This window comes from Nylanderia fulva, unplaced genomic scaffold (genome assembly GCF_048542155.1).
Source record: "Nylanderia fulva isolate GAGA-0341 unplaced genomic scaffold, ASM4854215v1 Scaffold792, whole genome shotgun sequence".
Taxonomy (NCBI): domain Eukaryota; kingdom Metazoa; phylum Arthropoda; class Insecta; order Hymenoptera; family Formicidae; genus Nylanderia; species Nylanderia fulva.
The window spans coordinates 868-20,282 of record NW_028190908.1 but is presented as its reverse complement, the minus strand read 5'-3'; the positions used below and the strand labels follow the sequence as shown (position 1 = coordinate 20,282).

Sequence of the window (19,415 nt, the reverse complement as noted above, 5' to 3'; positions counted from 1 at the left end):
GCAGTTGACCCGACAAAACACACAATCTCGTCCCGAAGAAATAAAAACACTGCTGCGGCTTGAACACTTAAATGCGGAGGAGACTAAACACGTACATAACCTCATAAACGTCTACAACGATTTGTTCCGTCTCCCCACCGATAAATTACACTCCACAGACGTCACTACACACACAATCCCGACAACCGACGAATTAGCGGTCCACACGAAACAATACCGATTTCCGCCGATGCACAAGGAGGAAATTAATAAACAAGTACAAGAACTCATCGAGAACGATGTCATTCAACCATCCACTTCACCGTACAACTCCCCCTTGTGGATCGTGCCAAAGAAACCGGACTCGAAAGGTAACAAACGCTGGCGCATGGTAATAGATTATCGGGCGCTGAATGAAAAAACGATCGGGGACGCGTACCCCCTACCAAACATAGTGGAAATCCTCGATCAACTAGGAAGCGCGAAGTACTTTAGCGTATTCGATTTAGCATCGGGTTTCCATCAAATCAAAATGGATAAAGCACACGCCCATAAAACGGCGTTTTCCACACCGTACGGGCATTACGAATTTAAGAGAATGCCGTTTGGGCTCAAAAACGCCCCCGCGACATTCCAAAGACTCATGGACCAGGTACTCACCGGACTTCAAGGCGCCGAACTATTTGTGTACCTTGATGATATCGTATTATATTCGAGCTCACTGCGAGAGCACGAAATAAAGTTCCACAAATTGGCGGAACGACTTAGGAAGGCAGGACTGCGACTCCAGCCCGACAAGTGCGAGTTCCTCCGTAAAGAAGTCACGTACCTGGGACATGTCATAAGCGAAACTGGAGTGAAACCCGATCCTAAAAAGATAACCGCGGTTCAGAGTTTCCCTCGCCCTAAAGACCCGAAGAATATCAAGCAATTTCTCGGGCTAGCGGGATACTACCGGAGGTTCATACCTAATTTTTCGAAGATAGCGCGCCCGCTTACCGATCTGCTGAAAAAGGATGAGACCTTTGTTTGGCATAAGGAACAGGAGACAGCCTTTACGCACCTCCGCGATGCATTGTGCAAAGAACCGATACTACAGTATCCGGATTTTACGAAACCTTTCGTTATAACTACCGACGCATCCGGATATGCAATAGGCGGTGTCCTGAGCCAAGGGCCGATTGGAAAAGACCTCCCTATAGCCTACACCTCCAGGTTACTAAATAAGGCCGAGCGAAACTATTCGACTATAGAAAAGGAACTATTAGCAATAGTTTACAGCGTAAATTTCTTCAGGCCTTACATATACGGTAAGAAGTTTAAATTGGTCACGGATCACAAACCTTTGGTGTGGCTACATTCAGTAAAAGACCCATTTTCCCGTCTTGTCCGATGGCGTCTAAAACTATTAGAATACGAGTATGAGGTATTATACAAAGCAGGAAAAATAAACGCCAATGCAGACGCCCTCTCGCGAAATCCTACCCCAGATCCTATGCCCGAAGTCGAACGAGTCCTCCCTCTCTCACAAATACAAAGATTGTCCGACTCCAATGAATCCCTATTCCCCGCCAAGAAGAAGCGAGGCGCAAAAACTCCACGAATCACAAACAAGCTGGATTGCGGCGAACAGCGTCCCTCACCGACCCCCGATAATTCGAAATCAGAGGAAACAAACTCGCCCCCTAGTTCCAGCGAGGACAGCGACTCGGAAAACGAAACCGATAGCAACTCCAGTTCCAGTAGCGAGGAGTTATTCATAAACGTAAACAGTCCTTTCATTCCACGGGCCGCCGTGAGGCCCCGCGTGATAAATATCCCGGACAATTTCGCGACCCGAAAAGATAACCTTGTCATTTTCATAACGCAACAAGGAACACCGATCGACAAGGGAGCCCAAATATTGCAAGTAGCGAACTCCTTGCCGATGACCAGAGATGCAGCTTTGGGCAGGGCAAGGGTAAGTCGCGAGGGCACCCGACGCGTAATTTCTCTCGCGGTAAAGGAGAGGATTTCCGGCGTTACCGAAAAGGAAATAATAAAAGAAGCAATACACTCGCTACTAGACGTTATCCGAGAATTGGGCTTGCAATCGATCTCGATCAGTAAAGGCAACGTTGACAATGTAGATTGGAATACGATATATAACCTCTTAATTAAAATACTAGACGAAATCGACATAAGAATATTTATTTGTACGAACGACATAACGGTCCCCGGGAAGGACCAAAGGGAACAAATTCTCGCCGAAAATCATTGTTCCGCGGTAGCAGGACACAAGGGCATCACCAAAACTTACAATAGGATTAAAAAACGCTACACTTGGAGCGGTATAAAAACTGATGTCCAAAATTTCGTCAAAAACTGCCGCGCGTGTCAATTAAAGAAATTGGTTCGCGTAAAAACCAAGCAACCAATGATCCTAACCGACACCCCCGATTCGGCCTTCGAAAAGGTCTCCATGGATATAATGGGTCCCCTCCCAACCACGAAACAAAACAATACGTACATCCTAACTATACAGGACCTGCTAACCAAATACTCCCTTGCGATCCCACTCCGACAAGCAGGAGCGATACAAGTAGCAGAAGCATTTACTAACGACCTTATTTGTACATTCGGCGCGCCAAAAGCGATCCTCACCGACCAGGGCTCACACTTTATAAACAGCCTCATGAGGACAGTAGCCCGAAAATTTAAAATCAAGCAATGTAAGACCACAGCGTACAGACCACAAGCGAACGGATCGGTAGAACGATCACACCAGGTACTCTGGGAATATTTGAAGCAATTTGTTGATAAAAATAGTGAATGGGATCAAATTTTAAAACTAGCATCGTTTTCGTATAATACGAGCGTACATGAGGGTACAAAATACACTCCGTACGAACTCATTTTCGGGAAAATCGCGCGGGTCCCCTCGAGCGACCCGGACATCGAAAGCATGACTAACGAAAGCTATACACAATATTTAACCACACTATTCAACAAATTGCGCGATTCCCAAACAGCCGCACGCGAAAACTTAAATAATGCTAAGAATAGAAGTAAGAAATACTACGATAAGAAAATCAATACGCGTAAATTTAAGATTAACGATAGCGTTTATTTACTTAAGGAACCTAACAAAGGGAAATTAGGAGACCAATATACAGGTCCCTATAGGATAATAAAGATACTAGGTAAAAATAACGTTAAGTTAGCTATAAGCAATAGTAAGACTAAAACCGTACATATGGACAAGTTAAAGCCCTCACCACATCAAGCCCCCACCCTTGAAGACCCCCACTCCGAAGACGAATATATCTCGGACGCCCCAACGGAGGACGGGCCAGTAATCAACCAACCACGCTAAGATGAGGACTCTCGCAATTATCCTAGGCATGGCCTTCCTGGCCCCACTATCCAGCGGACTAATCGGATACGACTGTGGAGGACGGGGCCTGAACATCACAACACTCTCCCTCTTAGATATCGAAGAGTGTAAAACCAACAGCATCGAACCTAAGAAGGAGGAAGTCTATATACAACTACTCCAACTCAGTGAATTCGTGCATACTCCTGCCTACCAATGCAAAATCGAAATAGACCGGACTATATTTTACTGCGGAATGCACTCTCATATAGCAGCGGTGCAGAACGGAAGACAGGAGTATATCCACGAAATATCGGCAGATACATGCCGAAAATTGCACGAAACAGGGACCATATCTCTAGGAGTTAACCAGCACATTACTGGGATTAAGCCAAATGCAACAAACCTAAGAGCAATGACACTCGCAGGATCAGTTAAGACAGACGGAAAATGCAGCGGCACCCAGTTCAGCGACGCATACGGCTCATGGGACGACGTGATCGTGCAAGCCTCAGTACGAATCACGATACGACAATTGGAGCTGCCCGTTGGATACAATAACAATGAAGTGATACTTCCATCCGGCACTCGCTGTCCCGTAACGACAGGCGAATGCATTGATGCCGACGGCGCCTCCACCTTCTGGACAATCCTGCCAATTGACAACTGTCACTTTGGACGATACGATGTTCTCTACGAAGGAATAGCATATCGATTGTCGCCCAGCACTCCCCAAGAGGAAGCGCCAACGATTTATACAGTCACGGCGCGTGACACAACCTTCGCATTAGCAAGGACAACCGAGACCAACGTATGCGGATACAACCTTTGGCGAACGGAACATCCCAAGCTGTGTATCCTCGAAACGAGGCCCGAACGGACATTCAAAAGCCGTTCCAAGGTCAGAATCGACAACCTCGACATCTTCACATATGTGAATTCAAAATTTATATACGTCGAGAAACACCTGAAAACCCAGCTGACCCAACTATACAAGGATATTATGGAGCAAAAATGTGCACTGGAAAGGCAGATCCTCCTCAACGCACTTTCTCTAGCAAGCATAGCACCTGACGAAATGGCGCATCGAATAATGAAGTCTCCAGGTTATACCGCCATAACTGCAGGTGAAGTTATACACCTCATCAAATGTATACCTGTCAAATGCCGCCTACGACCTACCGAGGAGTGCTACAACGAACTCCCCGTCACTCATCAAAATAAGTCACTCTTCCTCTTACCAAGATCGAAGATACTTACTAAAGCCGGAACATCGAGGGATTGCAATGAACTATTACCAACTCTATACCAAATACACAACACCTGGTATAGACTAACACCGAAACCCGTGGAATCGGTGGCACCGCCTACTATCAGGCCTCTAACCAAACCCTCATGGAAGTACGTAAGCCCGGATTCACTCGCTTCCAGTGGTATCTATACGAACGAAGATCTTGATCGTCTTCGCGACCATATCATGTTCCCCGTGGAAAAACCCTCCATGCTCCACACAATCGCCAGGGGAGCAATGGGACAGGAAATTCCTACAGGCAGTTTCTCCTTGCTGAATTTATTAGACGAGAAATCTCTCGACCGAATAGCGGAAAATACCGGAGCCAGGCTATGGAAGGGATTTATAAGCTTCGGATCCGCCAGCGCCGGAGTACTTGGCATCTTCGTTACCGTACGGTTGATAAAATTAATAATCGACACCCTGATCCATGGGTACGCACTCCACTCGGTGTACGGATGGAGTCTACATCTACTCGGAGCCATTTGGACCTCAGGTGACCAACGTCCTCCTACACCTTGGTAGATCAGCGGACGGAGAACAGGACAACAAACGAGAACTGCTACACCTGAAACCCCCTCCAACGAACGAAGAAGAAACACCCTTAACCCTGCCCACACAACAAACCCCTTCGATTAACGAATCAGACAGTGGCAAAGTGTGTGCAAAAACTCACCCTAAGAGTGTTCCCCCAATGAAAGATTACGGCGAACTAAATAAATATTTACATAATCAATGTTAAGTTAAGAACCTAATCGTAGCGCATAGAAAACTAAGTCCAAAATGTTGGAACATTAAATTCCAAAATGTTGGAACATTAAATTCCAACATTTTTATTTTAAGGGGGGAAATGTCACGTCCGGCCGTATAAATTTTTTCGTTTACTCCAAGTTCCTTAAACGCTATTTGAAAAGCGCGCCAAAGCCGGCCATGACGCTTAACTCCGCCTAGAAACTAAGCGTGGCGCTTCGTAGCGCCTAAGGATCTCCCACCACGGTGAGAGCCCCTACTCCGGAGAGTTCCCCCTCTCCAGGCCGCCGCAGGCCCGAGCCGCCGAAACGAAGGACCTCAGAGCAGTCCCGAATTTCGGCAGTTCTCTGCGCGACACCGAACAGTATAGTCGCACTCCTAAATTCTAACTCTAAGTCCAAATTCTAAATCCTAACTCTAATTCTAAAATTCTAACTCTAAGTATAATATTCTAACTCTAAATTCTAAGTCTAAATCTAAATTCTAATTCTAAGTTTTAGTCTCGAATTTTGTACTACTATACGAATAAATCAGTGTATTCATGTGTGAAAACTAGTGTTCAGTATTCTTCAAAACTTCCACTCCCGTGATAAAATACGATAGCGTTTAAATTTGTCATACGGCGTTTGAATTCAGAATAATTCAAACTGTGTTTGGAGCGGACCACCGCTCATCACAGTCAGAATTAACATTCTCAGCATTTGCCAAAATAAGGAATTGATAGTGAGGTCCGCCGCATATCAACCCTCCTTATTTGAGTAATCATTCAGAGGATGCATCAAATTCAATATGCCTAAGACGCGACGCGCAGGAAGGAAGAATCAATTACGAAAACTAAACCGACTTTATCGCGAATCAGGCGACCGAGGAATATTCTCAATTCCTCGGAGTGGAATATCAGGCCGATCATGAATACGAGAACATTTTCAACATTAAAAATAATAACAACGACGAACTCCTACAGTGGAAGTGCATACCAATAACGTTCCAACCACGACGCCTGCCGCCGCCAAACATCCCAGTGAACGGACCCTCGCCCCACCCTACCCCAAGAGAGCCACCACAAAAAAAGTACAAAAGGAAGTGAAATTCCTTTTAACCCTGGAACGCGCGTGTTGCAAATTAGAGAGTTCTCCCCGGGGAAAGGAAAAATTCTAGAAAAATCTCCGACCATTTTTCCCCTTTCCTCGCCCGCGGAACTAAAAAAAAAAGGTGGGGTATAAAACTAGGGCGACCCCCACAGCGGGGCCCCTTGGGAATTTTAAAACACAAAAAAAAGCAAAATTTCTCTCTTAAAAATTTGGTTTTCAAAAAAAAAAAAAAGAAATCCGACAAAAGGAGTCTTTTAAAAAAATCTTTGAAAACCCTTTTTGTTTTCCAAATACCGGAAAAACCCGACTACTTTTTCCCACGTTTCAAAAAATTCCAAATACGTTTTTTTACCGACATTCCGACATTACCACTACGTTTTTTTTCCAACGGTTTTGACACCTTTGGACCTTACCAGTTTTTACAAAAATTTACCAAAGGTTTTTGCCGAAAAATACTAATTTTCTCGAAACCCCCGGGGTTTACCAAAGATTAGAGGAATGACCTTTCAATTTTAGCAACAAAAAACAAAGGCCCCCTCCCCCTTGAGGTAAATCCCCCCAGAATTTTAATCTTGTACCGTTTAACCCTTTTTCTTTGCCAAGTGGGCGGGTACTCCTTTTTGAGACTAAGGCGCTTTGCATTCGCTCTCCCCCCTTACCAGGTTCGAAATTACTTTGGAAAGGTTTTGGGGAAGTTCTAATATGGGGAAAAATTTGGGAAAAAAATTGCGGATTGAAAACTTCCGACTTCCCCAGGAACGGGATTTTGCGATTTTGTCAGTTTCTACGAGATTATCGCAACCCCAACGACGTTTGCATAGGCAACCCCGGAAAACTATCTTTTAATGGTCCAGGAGGCCCTCGCAAAACGATCACCCTTTTAGCGCAATAACCTCAGACGCGGGTACCCCGGGGGGAATGAAAATTTCCGTACCCTAAAGGTGTGTTCGGGGGGAAAAAGCCGAGTTGCTTAAAATTTTTCGCACCCGGACCCCCGAAGTAAAAAAATTTGGGACGGGGGGATACGAGTTATTTGGTGGAAACACGGGAAAAGGGAGAAAAAGCTCATGAAATAGAAATAGAGAATTCGCGCTCAATTCGCCAAGGAAACGGTACGGAACAACCGAGTGCTTAACACAAAAGAAAGTTCGAACGGAAAAAAAAAAGGTTCGGAAAAGACCCCGAAACATCCCCAGTAAACCCGTGAGTAAAAAAGGGATGGAAAAAGTTTGAAACCCCTCAATGGGGCAAACCCAAAAACCCATTGCGATCTATGCTCCCAAAAGAACGATTCGCAGGAGGGGAAAATCCATGCGCGGGAACAAACGTACCAGCAAAATTCCCCCCACCGGGGGCCTTTTCGACGAACGGCGTCTGATTCCAAACGGGGAACCAATTATGAAAAGGGGGTTTTCGGGAAGCACTTTAACTATCCCCCATTGACGGCGAAATATCCCCCCTCCAATTTAACGAGATGAGACGGCTAAAGAAATTTCCCCCCCTGTCCCGGGGAAACCTAACCCCCCCAAAGTTACGGGGCGAGCTATATGGCCCCCTAAGCGAAGAGTGCGAAAGATAACTCAACTTGCCGACCTCCTGAAGGGCCTTGGATCCCCGAAAACCATGACCCGATGTGGGGAGTGAGCCCAATTCCCCTTAAAAACCAAAAGGCATACCTTTTTTTATTAGCCCCGGGAAAAAATTGCGATCTTCAAACGGAGCGGAACCCCGAGCGCAAGGAATGTACCGCGGATAGTAAAAGAAACGAGCCCTTCAGCAGTCTTTCTGCGAGGGTTGCCAATCCATAGGAAATTGAGAAAGAACCTATCGGACCCGTTTTGTTTTCCCCCGTCAAAATTTTGCGAAAAATCGGAATAACAAGAAAAATTCGAAAATCCTACTATCAGGCCTCTAACCAAACCCTCATGGAAGTACGTAAGCCCGGATTCACTCGCTTCCAGTGGTATCTATACGAACGAAGATCTTGATCGTCTTCGCGACCATATCATGTTCCCCGTGGAAAAACCCTCCATGCTCCACACAATCGCCAGGGGAGCAATGGGACAGGAAATTCCTACAGGCAGTTTCTCCTTGCTAAATTTATTAGACGAGAAATCTCTCGACCGAATAGCGGAAAATACCGGAGCCAGGCTATGGAAGGGATTTATAAGCTTCGGATCCGCCAGCGCCGGAGTACTTGGCATCTTCGTTACCGTACGGTTGATAAAATTAATAATCGACACCCTGATCCATGGGTACGCACTCCACTCGGTGTACGGATGGAGTCTACATCTACTCGGAGCCATTTGGACCTCGGTGACCAACGTTCTCCTACACCTTGGTAGATCAGCGGACGGAGAACAGGACAACGGACGAGAACTGCTACAACCAGAAACCCCCTCCAACGAACGAAGAAGAAACACCCTTAACCCTGCCCACACAACAAACCCCTTCGATTAACGAATCAGACAGTGGCAAAGTGTGTGCAAAAACTCACCCTACGAGTGTTCCCCCAATGAAAGATTACGGCGAACTAAATAAATATTTACATAATCAATGTTAAGTTAAGAACCTAATCGTAGCGCATAGAAAACTAAGTCCAAAATGTTGGAACATTAAATTCCAACATTTTTATTTTAAGGGGGGAGGTGTCACGTCCGGCCGTATAAATTTTTTCGTTTACTCCAAGTTCCTTAAACGCTATTTGAAAAGCGCGCCAAGCCGGCCATGACGCTTAACTTCGCCTAGAAACTAAGCGTGGCGCTTCGTAGCGCCTAAGGATCTCCCACCACGGTGAGAGCCCCTACTCCGGAAAGTTCCCCCTCTCCAGGCCGCCGCAGGCCCGAGCCGCCGAAACGAAGGACCTCAGAGCAGTCCCGAATTTTGGCAGTTCTCTGCGCGACACCGAACAGTATAGTCGCACTCCTAAATTCTAACTCTAAGTCCAAATTCTAAATCCTAACTCTAATTCTAAAATTCTAACTCTAAGTATAATATTCTAACTCTAAATTCTAAGTCTAAATCTAAATTCTAATTCTAAGTTTTAGTCTCGAATTTTGTACTACTATACGAATAAATCAGTGTATTCATGTGTGAAAACTAGTGTTCAGTATTCTTCTGTTACGTCTCGTGGGGTCGCGGCTGCGAAAATTTGAATGCAGAGCTCGGCTTTTTCCACGAGACACGATCGCTATTACGGGTACGCGAATCTATGCGATTCTCCCCGGGGATACCCGCGATCTGAGGTTATTCGCGCTGGAACTGAGGTGATCGGATTATTGCGAGGGACCTACCTGTGACTCTACTGTAATAAAGATAGCTTCGTCGATTGCTCTATGCGAAACGTCGTTGGGGTTGCGTAAATAATCTTCGTACGTAAACTGACAAAGCTCGCACAAATCACCGATTCGCGTGAGGGTAAGTCGGAAGTTGCAGACTCCGCAATTTATTCCGATAGGTGTCCGCCTATGATTAGAGTATGCTTCCGAATCCTTGTCCAAAGTAATTTCGAGACTCTAGGTAAGGTGGAGTAGCATGAAATGCAGAGAGCTGCCTTAGTCTCAAAATGGATGTACCCGACACCAACTTGGCAATAGAATAAGGGTTCAAACGGTACGAAGAGATTAACTTCTGGAGGAGGAGTTATACCTCTAAGGGTGAGTGGGCACATTTGTGTTTGTTGCGTAATCGAATTGATAATGCGTCATTCGCTCGTAGATCTTCGGTGAACCCGGCAGTTATCGAGAAGTTAGTAGTCGTCGGCAAAACCGTCGGTAATTGTTCAGTAAAACACTGGTAAGGTGCCAGTAAGGTGTCGATAACCCGTTGGTAAAAGAACGTATGTCGGTATATCGTCGGTAATGTCGGTAAAAGAACGTATGTTGGTATATTGTCGATAACGTCGGTAAAAGAACGTATGTCGGTATATCGTCGGTAATGTTGGTAAATCGAAAGTGTTCTCAATTGATTATTGTTTAAATGACTACCTTGTTGTACGGATTTACGAAGTTATTTTTTTGAGACACAAGATTTTTAAGAGATTGAACTATTTGCGTTTTTCCGTGTTAGAATTCCGAGAGTGGCACCGCATGTGGTGGTCGACCCTAGTTTTATAGCCCGACCTTTTTTTTATAGTGTTACGTCCGGCAATTCACCTTACGGTAAATCACCTTATGCACAAGTCGGTCTTCTCTTGCGTCTACCTCGGTAAACGTTCGAGAAGCTGCTCTCTACTTTTTTAGGGCAACCTGCTAGGCCGGCTATACCCTGGGATGCCGAGAGCTTGAGATTCGATTGAGAAAGTCGGATGGAGAAGGAATTCTGCGGGTCGGGTCAAGAAATAAAGATATTTTACTAGTATAAAAATTGTTTATTCATTTATAAATCCTTTATGTCGACACAAAATCTACTGGTCCTGACTCGGTTCAGGATGAGTTTGGAACTGTATTACAATGTTATTGAGCTCCTGTTCAGAGTCGTTAGATTGGTTAAGATAGTTTATAAAGGAACTAAAATTATTCTGTGCTCCTTCTGGGATGAAATTATTGACGTCGTCGGGAGCGAGTACCACGGTGTCCTCGTTCGAAAATATTAGAATTGGGTTGTAAAAATGGATCGTATTCCGGAGATGCTAATTGTTGAGTTTGATCATGGAAGTAATAATCAGGGTCAGTTAAAAATTGATGATTTGGATCGATTAAGTAAGTATTTGATTCTGAATGAGACTGTTCAGGAAATTGAGGGTGAGAGTAATCAATGTATGGAGGAATATTATTAATTGGCGAATAAGCGTCTGAAGAGGGAGGTTGTATGATTATTCGCGTTGGATAAATTTGAACGTTTAGATTTAGAGGTCTTCGAGGATCTACGTTCGCGTAGCCTGTGAAGGTGCTGCTCGTTTCGATCGATCTGATTCCTTCGTCGGAAAGGAGAGACCATCTAACGGTTAAATAAATTTACATGAATAAATCGAAAGATAGATTGTTCTATTATTTGAAATAATTGAATATGACTCACGTTTGTAGCGTGATTTACTCGTTAATGAAAGCGAACAAAGATGAAAGGTTAATCTTATGCGAGAAAGCCCTTCACCTATTAATAAATTAACCTTATGTCAGTAATTATTATAATAAACCTGTATTAAATGAGGATTTGTAATAACGTGGATAAAAGGAAGGATTTGAATAGGAGTATTAATATCTGCGTTGAGAAAATTAATACTTGATGTTTCAATCTTTAATAATTAAATCTTAAACTTTGAAATAGTAATTCTTAATGAATAAATAAATCTTAGACTTTGAAGTAACAATTTATCAATGAATATCAAAATCACTGTCAGTTGGTATGGTAAAGTAATTCGCAATTATTGGAAAATGCTGGGTATTAAAAGCATGAAAGAATAGAGAGATAGGTGTACATCCGGTTATTCCGGGTTCTCAGGTCCTGGTCTTAATAGGCTAATGCTACGTTCACTTTACTAAACGTGCATCTCTGAGATGATTTGCGAATTTACCTTCTGACAGGATATAACTCTAATGGGTATAGAGGAGTTAGGAATAGAGGTTTGAATATAAGTATTAATATCTATATTAAGAGTATTAATACGTGTAGCTTCAAGCATCAATAATTGAATTGTAAATTATGAATTAATTATTTTTAATAATCATTAAGACCACTGTCATTTGGTTTGGTAAAGTAATTCGTTAGGTTTGTAAAGCAGAGAGAGAGTAAGCAGGGAAGGGTGAAGAAATGTACGGTTGCCCGTGGATTCCGGTCCCCGAAGGTTAATGCGACGTTCACTTTACAGAACGTGCATCTCAGAATCGTAGTAACGAATTTACCTTATGACAGGGTATGGTTTTAATAGTAGCAAATAGGGTAAGGTGGAGTACACTTGTCAAATAAATTTAAATATCAATATGCAAGATCACTGTCAGTCGGTGTGGTAAAGTAATTCGCAATTATTGGAAAGTGCAAGGTATTAAAAGCATAAAAGAATAGAGAGGTAGGTATACATCCGGTTATTCCGGGTTCTCAGGTCCTGGTCTTATTAGGCTAATGCTACGTTCACTTTACTAAACGTGCATCTCTGAGATGATTTGCGAATTTACCTTCTGACAGGATATAATATTCTAATGTGTACTGAGGAATTAGCGTTATTCAATTCGCTAATAGGTAGTAGGATACGGGGTTACATACATATATAAATAAGCAGTGATATAATAAAATACATAAGTATATTTATTATAATAGATTGAATAAGTATGCGATATCGGTTAAATAATATTGAATAGTATTGGATAAAATATTAAATAGATCGACGATTGTAACGCAGACGTATGCAGATGCAAATCGTAGATTGGAATAATATCGGAAACGCAGAGTAATATATGGCTTATGTCTGTATTCAAATTCAGAGTTCGTAATATGAAATAAGATTGAGTTCGGAATTCAGAGTTCGTAATGTGAAATAAGATTGAGTTCGAAATTCAGAGTTCGTAATGCGAAATAAGATTGAGTTCGAAATTCAGTGGTTAAATAATTAATTAAATATAATGATTAAATATAATGAGTGTCCGTCGCGCTTTACTATTTAGGGATATGTGAACTGGCTTAAATACTCACAAGGTTAGACAATGTCTTATGTGCCTTGCTATGGTACACTTCGCTACTGTGTTCTTCCCTCTGAGTTGAAGAGCTGAGGAGCCTCGGTACCTCGGTCCGAAATGGCGGCTATGTCTCGATGTCTTCAGAGCTCCGTAGTAATTGCTTAGTTGGTGACTTCTTGCCTGCGGCGGGATCGCTCTTGGATGATGGATGGCGAATTCACTGCAGTTGGAAGTACTGAACTTGACGACTTTCGGTGGATCACTGCCGTTCCGTGCCGGGAGCCGGGTTTATATACCCAAAAATGGGGCTCGCTCCTCCCATCGGGCGATGTGGCTTAGCCAATGGCAAGAGAGATGTGCCGGGGAAGTACCGGAGATAATCTGTTCCTGGTAGAGATTGCGACGGTTAAGTCCCGGAGAGATGGCTTCTTAGTAGAGATAGCGGCGTTCAAGGTGACTCATCGCTGGTCGCTCCGACTTTCCTTATCCTATTCTCGGTAGCGATAGCTGTATGTGACTCATCGCTATGCGCTCCGACTTATCTTATCTTCTTCTTGGTAATCGATTTTGCAGGTGGCTGGTGACTCATCGCTATGCGGCTTGCAATGGGCCTTGCAGGTTGCAACAGTGTTTCAGCGTTGCATCATGCATTGCATCACGCTATTGTTCTAGAACCTTCTAGAATCTTCTGGATGTTTCCTTGCGAGTAAAGCCGAGTTCACATAGTAAAGCAGCTTTCATACATAATTATTTAATTATTTAGTATACTTCGTTATAAACGATACGTACATATATATATTTTCAGGTAGTAATAAGGCGGGTTTCATACATGCACTGAGAGAAAATAATAGTATTCTTCTCTTAGTGTAGTGGCTCCTTTGGGCGTACGATGGATATAATGTTATTTTGCGCTATGTATAAGATCTTTGGGTTTTATAATTATAAGTAAATGTATTTGTAAGAAGTTTTGTGTGTTAATATATATATATCGCGTATATATTTAAAGTTTAATACTATTGAATAATACATTTAATATTAGTGAAATGAATATTATATCGTAATAGTCGATCTGTATTATTAATCGAAATTTATTCAGATCGAAATTTATTCAAAAAAAATAAATAATTACTATCCATTTAAGTCAAGAGAGAAAAAGGAAATAATTGTATTATATGTCAAACGTTATATCCTATACTGTCGTTGAAATCACCGGAGAATACCATATGTCTTATACAGTCATTGAAATCACCGGAGAATAGTGTCGTCAAAGTATACGATTGATATATATATATATAGTGTCGTGAAAGTATACGATTGGCATATATATATAGAGTCGTGAAGGTGTCTCGGAACAAACCCTTTGACATATATATATATATATATACGTTCTTAACCTTATTTTAGGTTTTCTCACAAATAATCAATAAGGATTTTAAATACTTATATATTCATAGTCGAACTATGGTATCCTTATTTAGTACTTTCGAACGTGTGACGGATACAATGTTACTACGCATTACGTGTACGATTTTTAAGTCTCTTGAATTATGAATAGTTATAATATAGGCACGCTTATTCTTATTTCAGGTTTATGTTTCCTAACGAATGATCGAGAGTAGAGAGTCTTTATTAATTATGCCTTTTATGCTATCAATATTATTAAATTTAAAAGTGAATTATTACTCTGTCGTCATTTGTGAGAAGACATGTTTTAACCTACGAGTAATTATATGTGTGATTAAATATTCGTTATTACCGGTCTTTCATGCAGGTTAGAGATTGTCATGACTAATAGATTAAAGAATAAAGTTTTGAAAAAGTTTGAAGTTTTGAAATTGTCTGGACGTTACAATAGTTTCCGCAGTGACGATGGAAAAGAGGAAAAATGTGTCGGAGATTTTTCTAGAATGTTCTCTTCCACGTGGTAGAAGCGTCTCTGAATTTGCTAACACGCGCGATTCCTTAGGTTAACGTGAATTTCACTTACCTTTAGTAGCACTTTCTTGATCGTGTCGGCTCGTACTTGGAGGTAGTGCGTGCGGCGAGGGTCGTTCACTGGGATGTTTGGCGGCGGCAGGCGTCGTGGTTGGAACGTTATTGGTATGCACTTCCACTGTAGGAGTTTGTCGTTGTTATTATTTTTAATGTTGAAAATGTTCTCGTATTCAGGATCGGCCTGATATTCCACTCCGAGGAATCGAGAATATTCTTCGGTCGCTGATTCGCGATAAAGTCGGTTTAGTTTTCGTAATTGATTCTTCCTTCCTGCGCGTCGCGTCTTAGGCATATTGAATTTGATGCATCCTCTGAATGATTACTCAAATAAGGAGGGTTGATATGCGGCGGACCTCACTATCAATTCCTTATTTTGGCAAATGCTGAGAATGTTAATTCTGACTGTGATGAGCGGTGGTCCGCTCCAAACACAGTTTGAATTATTCTGAATTCAAACGCCGTATGACAAATTTAAACGCTATCGTATTTTATCACGGGAGTGGAAGTTTGAAGAATACTGAACACTAGTTTTCACACATGAATATACTGATTTATTCGTATAGTAGTACAAAATTCGAGACTAAAACTTAGAATTAGAATTTAGATTTAGACTTAGAATTTAGAGTTAGAATATTATACTTAGAGTTAGAATTTTAGAATTAGAATTAGGATTTAGAATTTGGACATAGAGTTAGAATTTAGGAGTGCGACTATACTGTTCGGTGTCGCGCAGAGAACTGCCAAAATTCGGGACTGCTCTGAGGTCCTTCGTTTCGGCGGCTCGGGCCTGCGGCGGCCTGGAGAGGGGGAACTCTCCGGAGTAGGGGCTCTCACCGTGGTGGGAGATCCTTAGGCGCTACGAAGCGCCACGCTTAGTTTCTAGGCGGAGTTAAGCGTCATGGCCGGCTTGGCGCGCTTTTCAAATAGCGTTTAAGGAACTTGGAGTAAACGAAAAAATTTATACGGCCGGACGTGACACCTCCCCCCTTAAAATAAAAATGTTGGAATTTAATGTTCCAACATTTTGGACTTAGTTTTCTATGCGCTACGATTAGGTTCTTAACTTAACATTGATTATGTAAATATTTATTTAGTTCGCCGTAATCTTTCATTGGGGGAACACTCGTAGGGTGAGTTTTTGCACACACTTTGCCACTGTCTGATTCGTTAATCGAAGGGGTTTGTTGTGTGGGCAGGGTTAAGGGTGTTTCTTCTTCGTTCGTTGGAGGGGGTTTCTGGTGTAGCAGTTCTCGTCCGTTGTCCTGTTCTCCGTCCGCTGATCTACCAAGGTGTAGGAGAACGTTGGTCACCGAGGTCCAAATGGCTCCGAGTAGATGTAGACTCCATCCGTACACCGAGTGGAGTGCGTACCCATGGATCAGGGTGTCGATTATTAATTTTATCAACCGTACGGTAACGAAGATGCCAAGTACTCCGGCGCTGGCGGATCCGAAGCTTATAAATCCCTTCCATAGCCTGGCTCCGGTATTTTCCGCTATTCGGTCGAGAGATTTCTCGTCTAATAAATTTAGCAAGGAGAAACTGCCTGTAGGAATTTCCTGTCCCATTGCTCCCCTGGCGATTGTGTGGAGCATGGAGGGTTTTTCCACGGGGAACATGATATGGTCGCGAAGACGATCAAGATCTTCGTTCGTATAGATACCACTGGAAGCGAGTGAATCCGGGCTTACGTACTTCCATGAGGGTTTGGTTAGAGGCCTGATAGTAGGCGGTGCCACCGATTCCACGGGTTTCGGTGTTAGTCTATACCAGGTGTTGTGTATTTGGTATAGAGTTGGTAATAGTTCATTGCAATCCCTCGATGTTCCGGCTTTAGTAAGTATCTTCGATCTTGGTAAGAGGAAGAGTGACTTATTTTGATGAGTGACGGGGAGTTCGTTGTAGCACTCCTCGGTAGGTCGTAGGCGGCATTTGACAGGTATACATTTGATGAGGTGTATAACTTCACCTGCAGTTATGGCGGTATAACCTGGAGACTTCATTATTCGTTGCGCCATTTCGTCAGGTGCTATGCTTGCTAGAGAAAGTGCGTTGAGGAGGATCTGCCTTTCCAGTGCACATTTTTGCTCCATAATATCCTTGTATAGTTGGGTCAGCTGGGTTTTCAGGTGTTTCTCGACGTATATAAATTTTGAATTCACATATGTGAAGATGTCGAGGTTGTCGATTCTGACCTTGGAACGGCTTTTGAATGTCCGTTCGGGCCTCGTTTCGAGGATACACAGCTTGGGATGTTCCGTTCGCCAAATGTTGTATCCGCATACGTTGGTCTCGGTTGTCCTTGCTAATGCGAAGGTTGTATCACGCGCCGTGACTGTATAAATCGTTGGCGCTTCCTCTTGGGGAGTGCCGGGCGACAATCGATATGCTATTCCTTCGTAGAGAACATCGTATCGTCCAAAGTGACAGTTGTCAATTGGCAGGATTGTCCAGAAGGTGGAGGCGCCGTCGGCATCAATGCATTCGCCTGTCGTTACGGGACAGCGAGTGCCGGATGGAAGTATCACTTCATTGTTATTGTATCCAACGGGCAGCTCCAATTGTCGTATCGTGATTCGTACTGAGGCTTGCACGATCACGTCGTCCCATGAACCGTATGCGTCGCTGAACTGGGTGCCGCTGCATTTTCCGTCTGTCTTAACTGATCCTGCGAGTGTCATTGCTCTTAGGTTTGTTGCATTTGGCTTAATCCCAGTAATGTGCTGGTTAACTCCTAGAGATATGGTCCCTGTTTCGTGCAATTTTCGGCATGTATCTGCCGATATTTCGTGGATATACTCCCGTCTTCCGTTCTGCACCGCTGCTATATGAGAGTGCATTCCGCAGTAAAATATAGTCCGGTCTATTTCGATTTTGCATTGGTAGGCAGGAGTATGCACGAATTCACTGAGTTGGAGTAGTTGTATATAGACTTCCTCCTTCTTAGGTTCGATGCTGTTGGTTTTACACTCTTCGATATCTAAGAGGGAGAGTGTTGTGATGTTCAGGCCCCGTCCTCCACAGTCGTATCCGATTAGTCCGCTGGATAGTGGGGCCAGGAAGGCCATGCCCAGGATAATTGCGAGAGTCCTCATCTTAGCGTGGTTGGTTGATTACTGGCCCGTCCTCCGTTGGGGCGTCCGAGATATATTCGTCTTCGGAGTGGGGGTCTTCAAGGGTGGGGGCTTGATGTGGTGAGGGCTTTAACTTGTCCATATGTACGGTTTTAGTCTTACTATTGCTTATAGCTAACTTAACGTTATTTTTACCTAGTATCTTTATTATCCTATAGGGACCTGTATATTGGTCTCCTAATTTCCCTTTGTTAGGTTCCTTAAGTAAATAAACGCTATCGTTAATCTTAAATTTACGCGTATTGATTTTCTTATCGTAGTATTTCTTACTTCTATTCTTAGCATTATTTAAGTTTTCGCGTGCGGCTGTTTGGGAATCGCGCAATTTGTTGAATAGTGTGGTTAAATATTGTGTATAGCTTTCGTTAGTCATGCTTTCGATGTCGGGGTCGCTCGAGGGGACCCGTGCGATTTTCCCGAAAATGAGTTCGTACGGAGTGTATTTTGTACCCTCATGTACGCTCGTATTATACGAAAACGATGCTAGTTTTAAAATTTGATCCCATTCACTATTTTTATCAACAAATTGCTTCAAATATTCCCAGAGTACCTGGTGTGATCGTTCTACCGATCCATTCGCTTGTGGTCTGTACGCTGTGGTCTTACATTGCTTGATTTTAAATTTTCGGGCTACTGTTCTCATGAGGCTGTTTATAAAGTGTGAGCCCTGGTCGGTGAGGATCGCTTTTGGCGCGCCGAATGTACAAATAAGGTCGTTAGTAAATGCTTCTGCTACTTGTATCGCTCCTGCTTGTCGGAGTGGGATCGCAAGGGAGTATTTGGTTAGCAGGTCCTGTATAGTTAGGATGTACGTATTGTTTTGTTTCGTGGTTGGGAGGGGACCCATTATATCCATGGAGACCTTTTCGAAGGCCGAATCGGGGGTGTCGGTTAGGATCATTGGTTGCTTGGTTTTTACGCGAACCAATTTCTTTAATTGACACGCGCGGCAGTTTTTGACGAAATTTTGGACATCAGTTTTTATACCGCTCCAAGTGTAGCGTTTTTTAATCCTATTGTAAGTTTTGGTGATGCCCTTGTGTCCTGCTACCGCGGAACAATGATTTTCGGCGAGAATTTGTTCCCTTTGGTCCTTCCCGGGGACCGTTATGTCGTTCGTACAAATAAATATTCTTATGTCGATTTCGTCTAGTATTTTAATTAAGAGGTTATATATCGTATTCCAATCTACATTGTCAACGTTGCCTTTAC

General features: G+C 43.1%; 2 protein-coding genes across 2 annotated transcripts; one reads left to right on the top strand and one right to left on the bottom strand.

The window, feature by feature from the left end:
* Window positions 1–3,408: 3,408 nt before the first annotated feature.
* LOC146720051 (uncharacterized) lies at window positions 3,409–5,367 on the top strand. Its single transcript, XM_085489101.1, is given in 2 exon segments — window positions 3,409–5,120; window positions 5,122–5,367. Coding segments are annotated over 2 exon segments (1,776 nt in total). The 5' UTR covers window positions 3,409–3,590.
* A 10,478-nt stretch (window positions 5,368–15,845) lies between these two features.
* On the bottom strand, window positions 15,846–18,526 carry LOC146720050 (uncharacterized). Its single transcript, XM_085489098.1, has one exon. It carries the CDS (start codon window positions 18,162–18,164, stop codon window positions 16,134–16,136), a length of 2,031 nt encoding a protein of 676 aa, XP_085345224.1. The 5' UTR covers window positions 18,165–18,526; the 3' UTR covers window positions 15,846–16,133.
* Window positions 18,527–19,415: the final 889 nt, after the last annotated feature.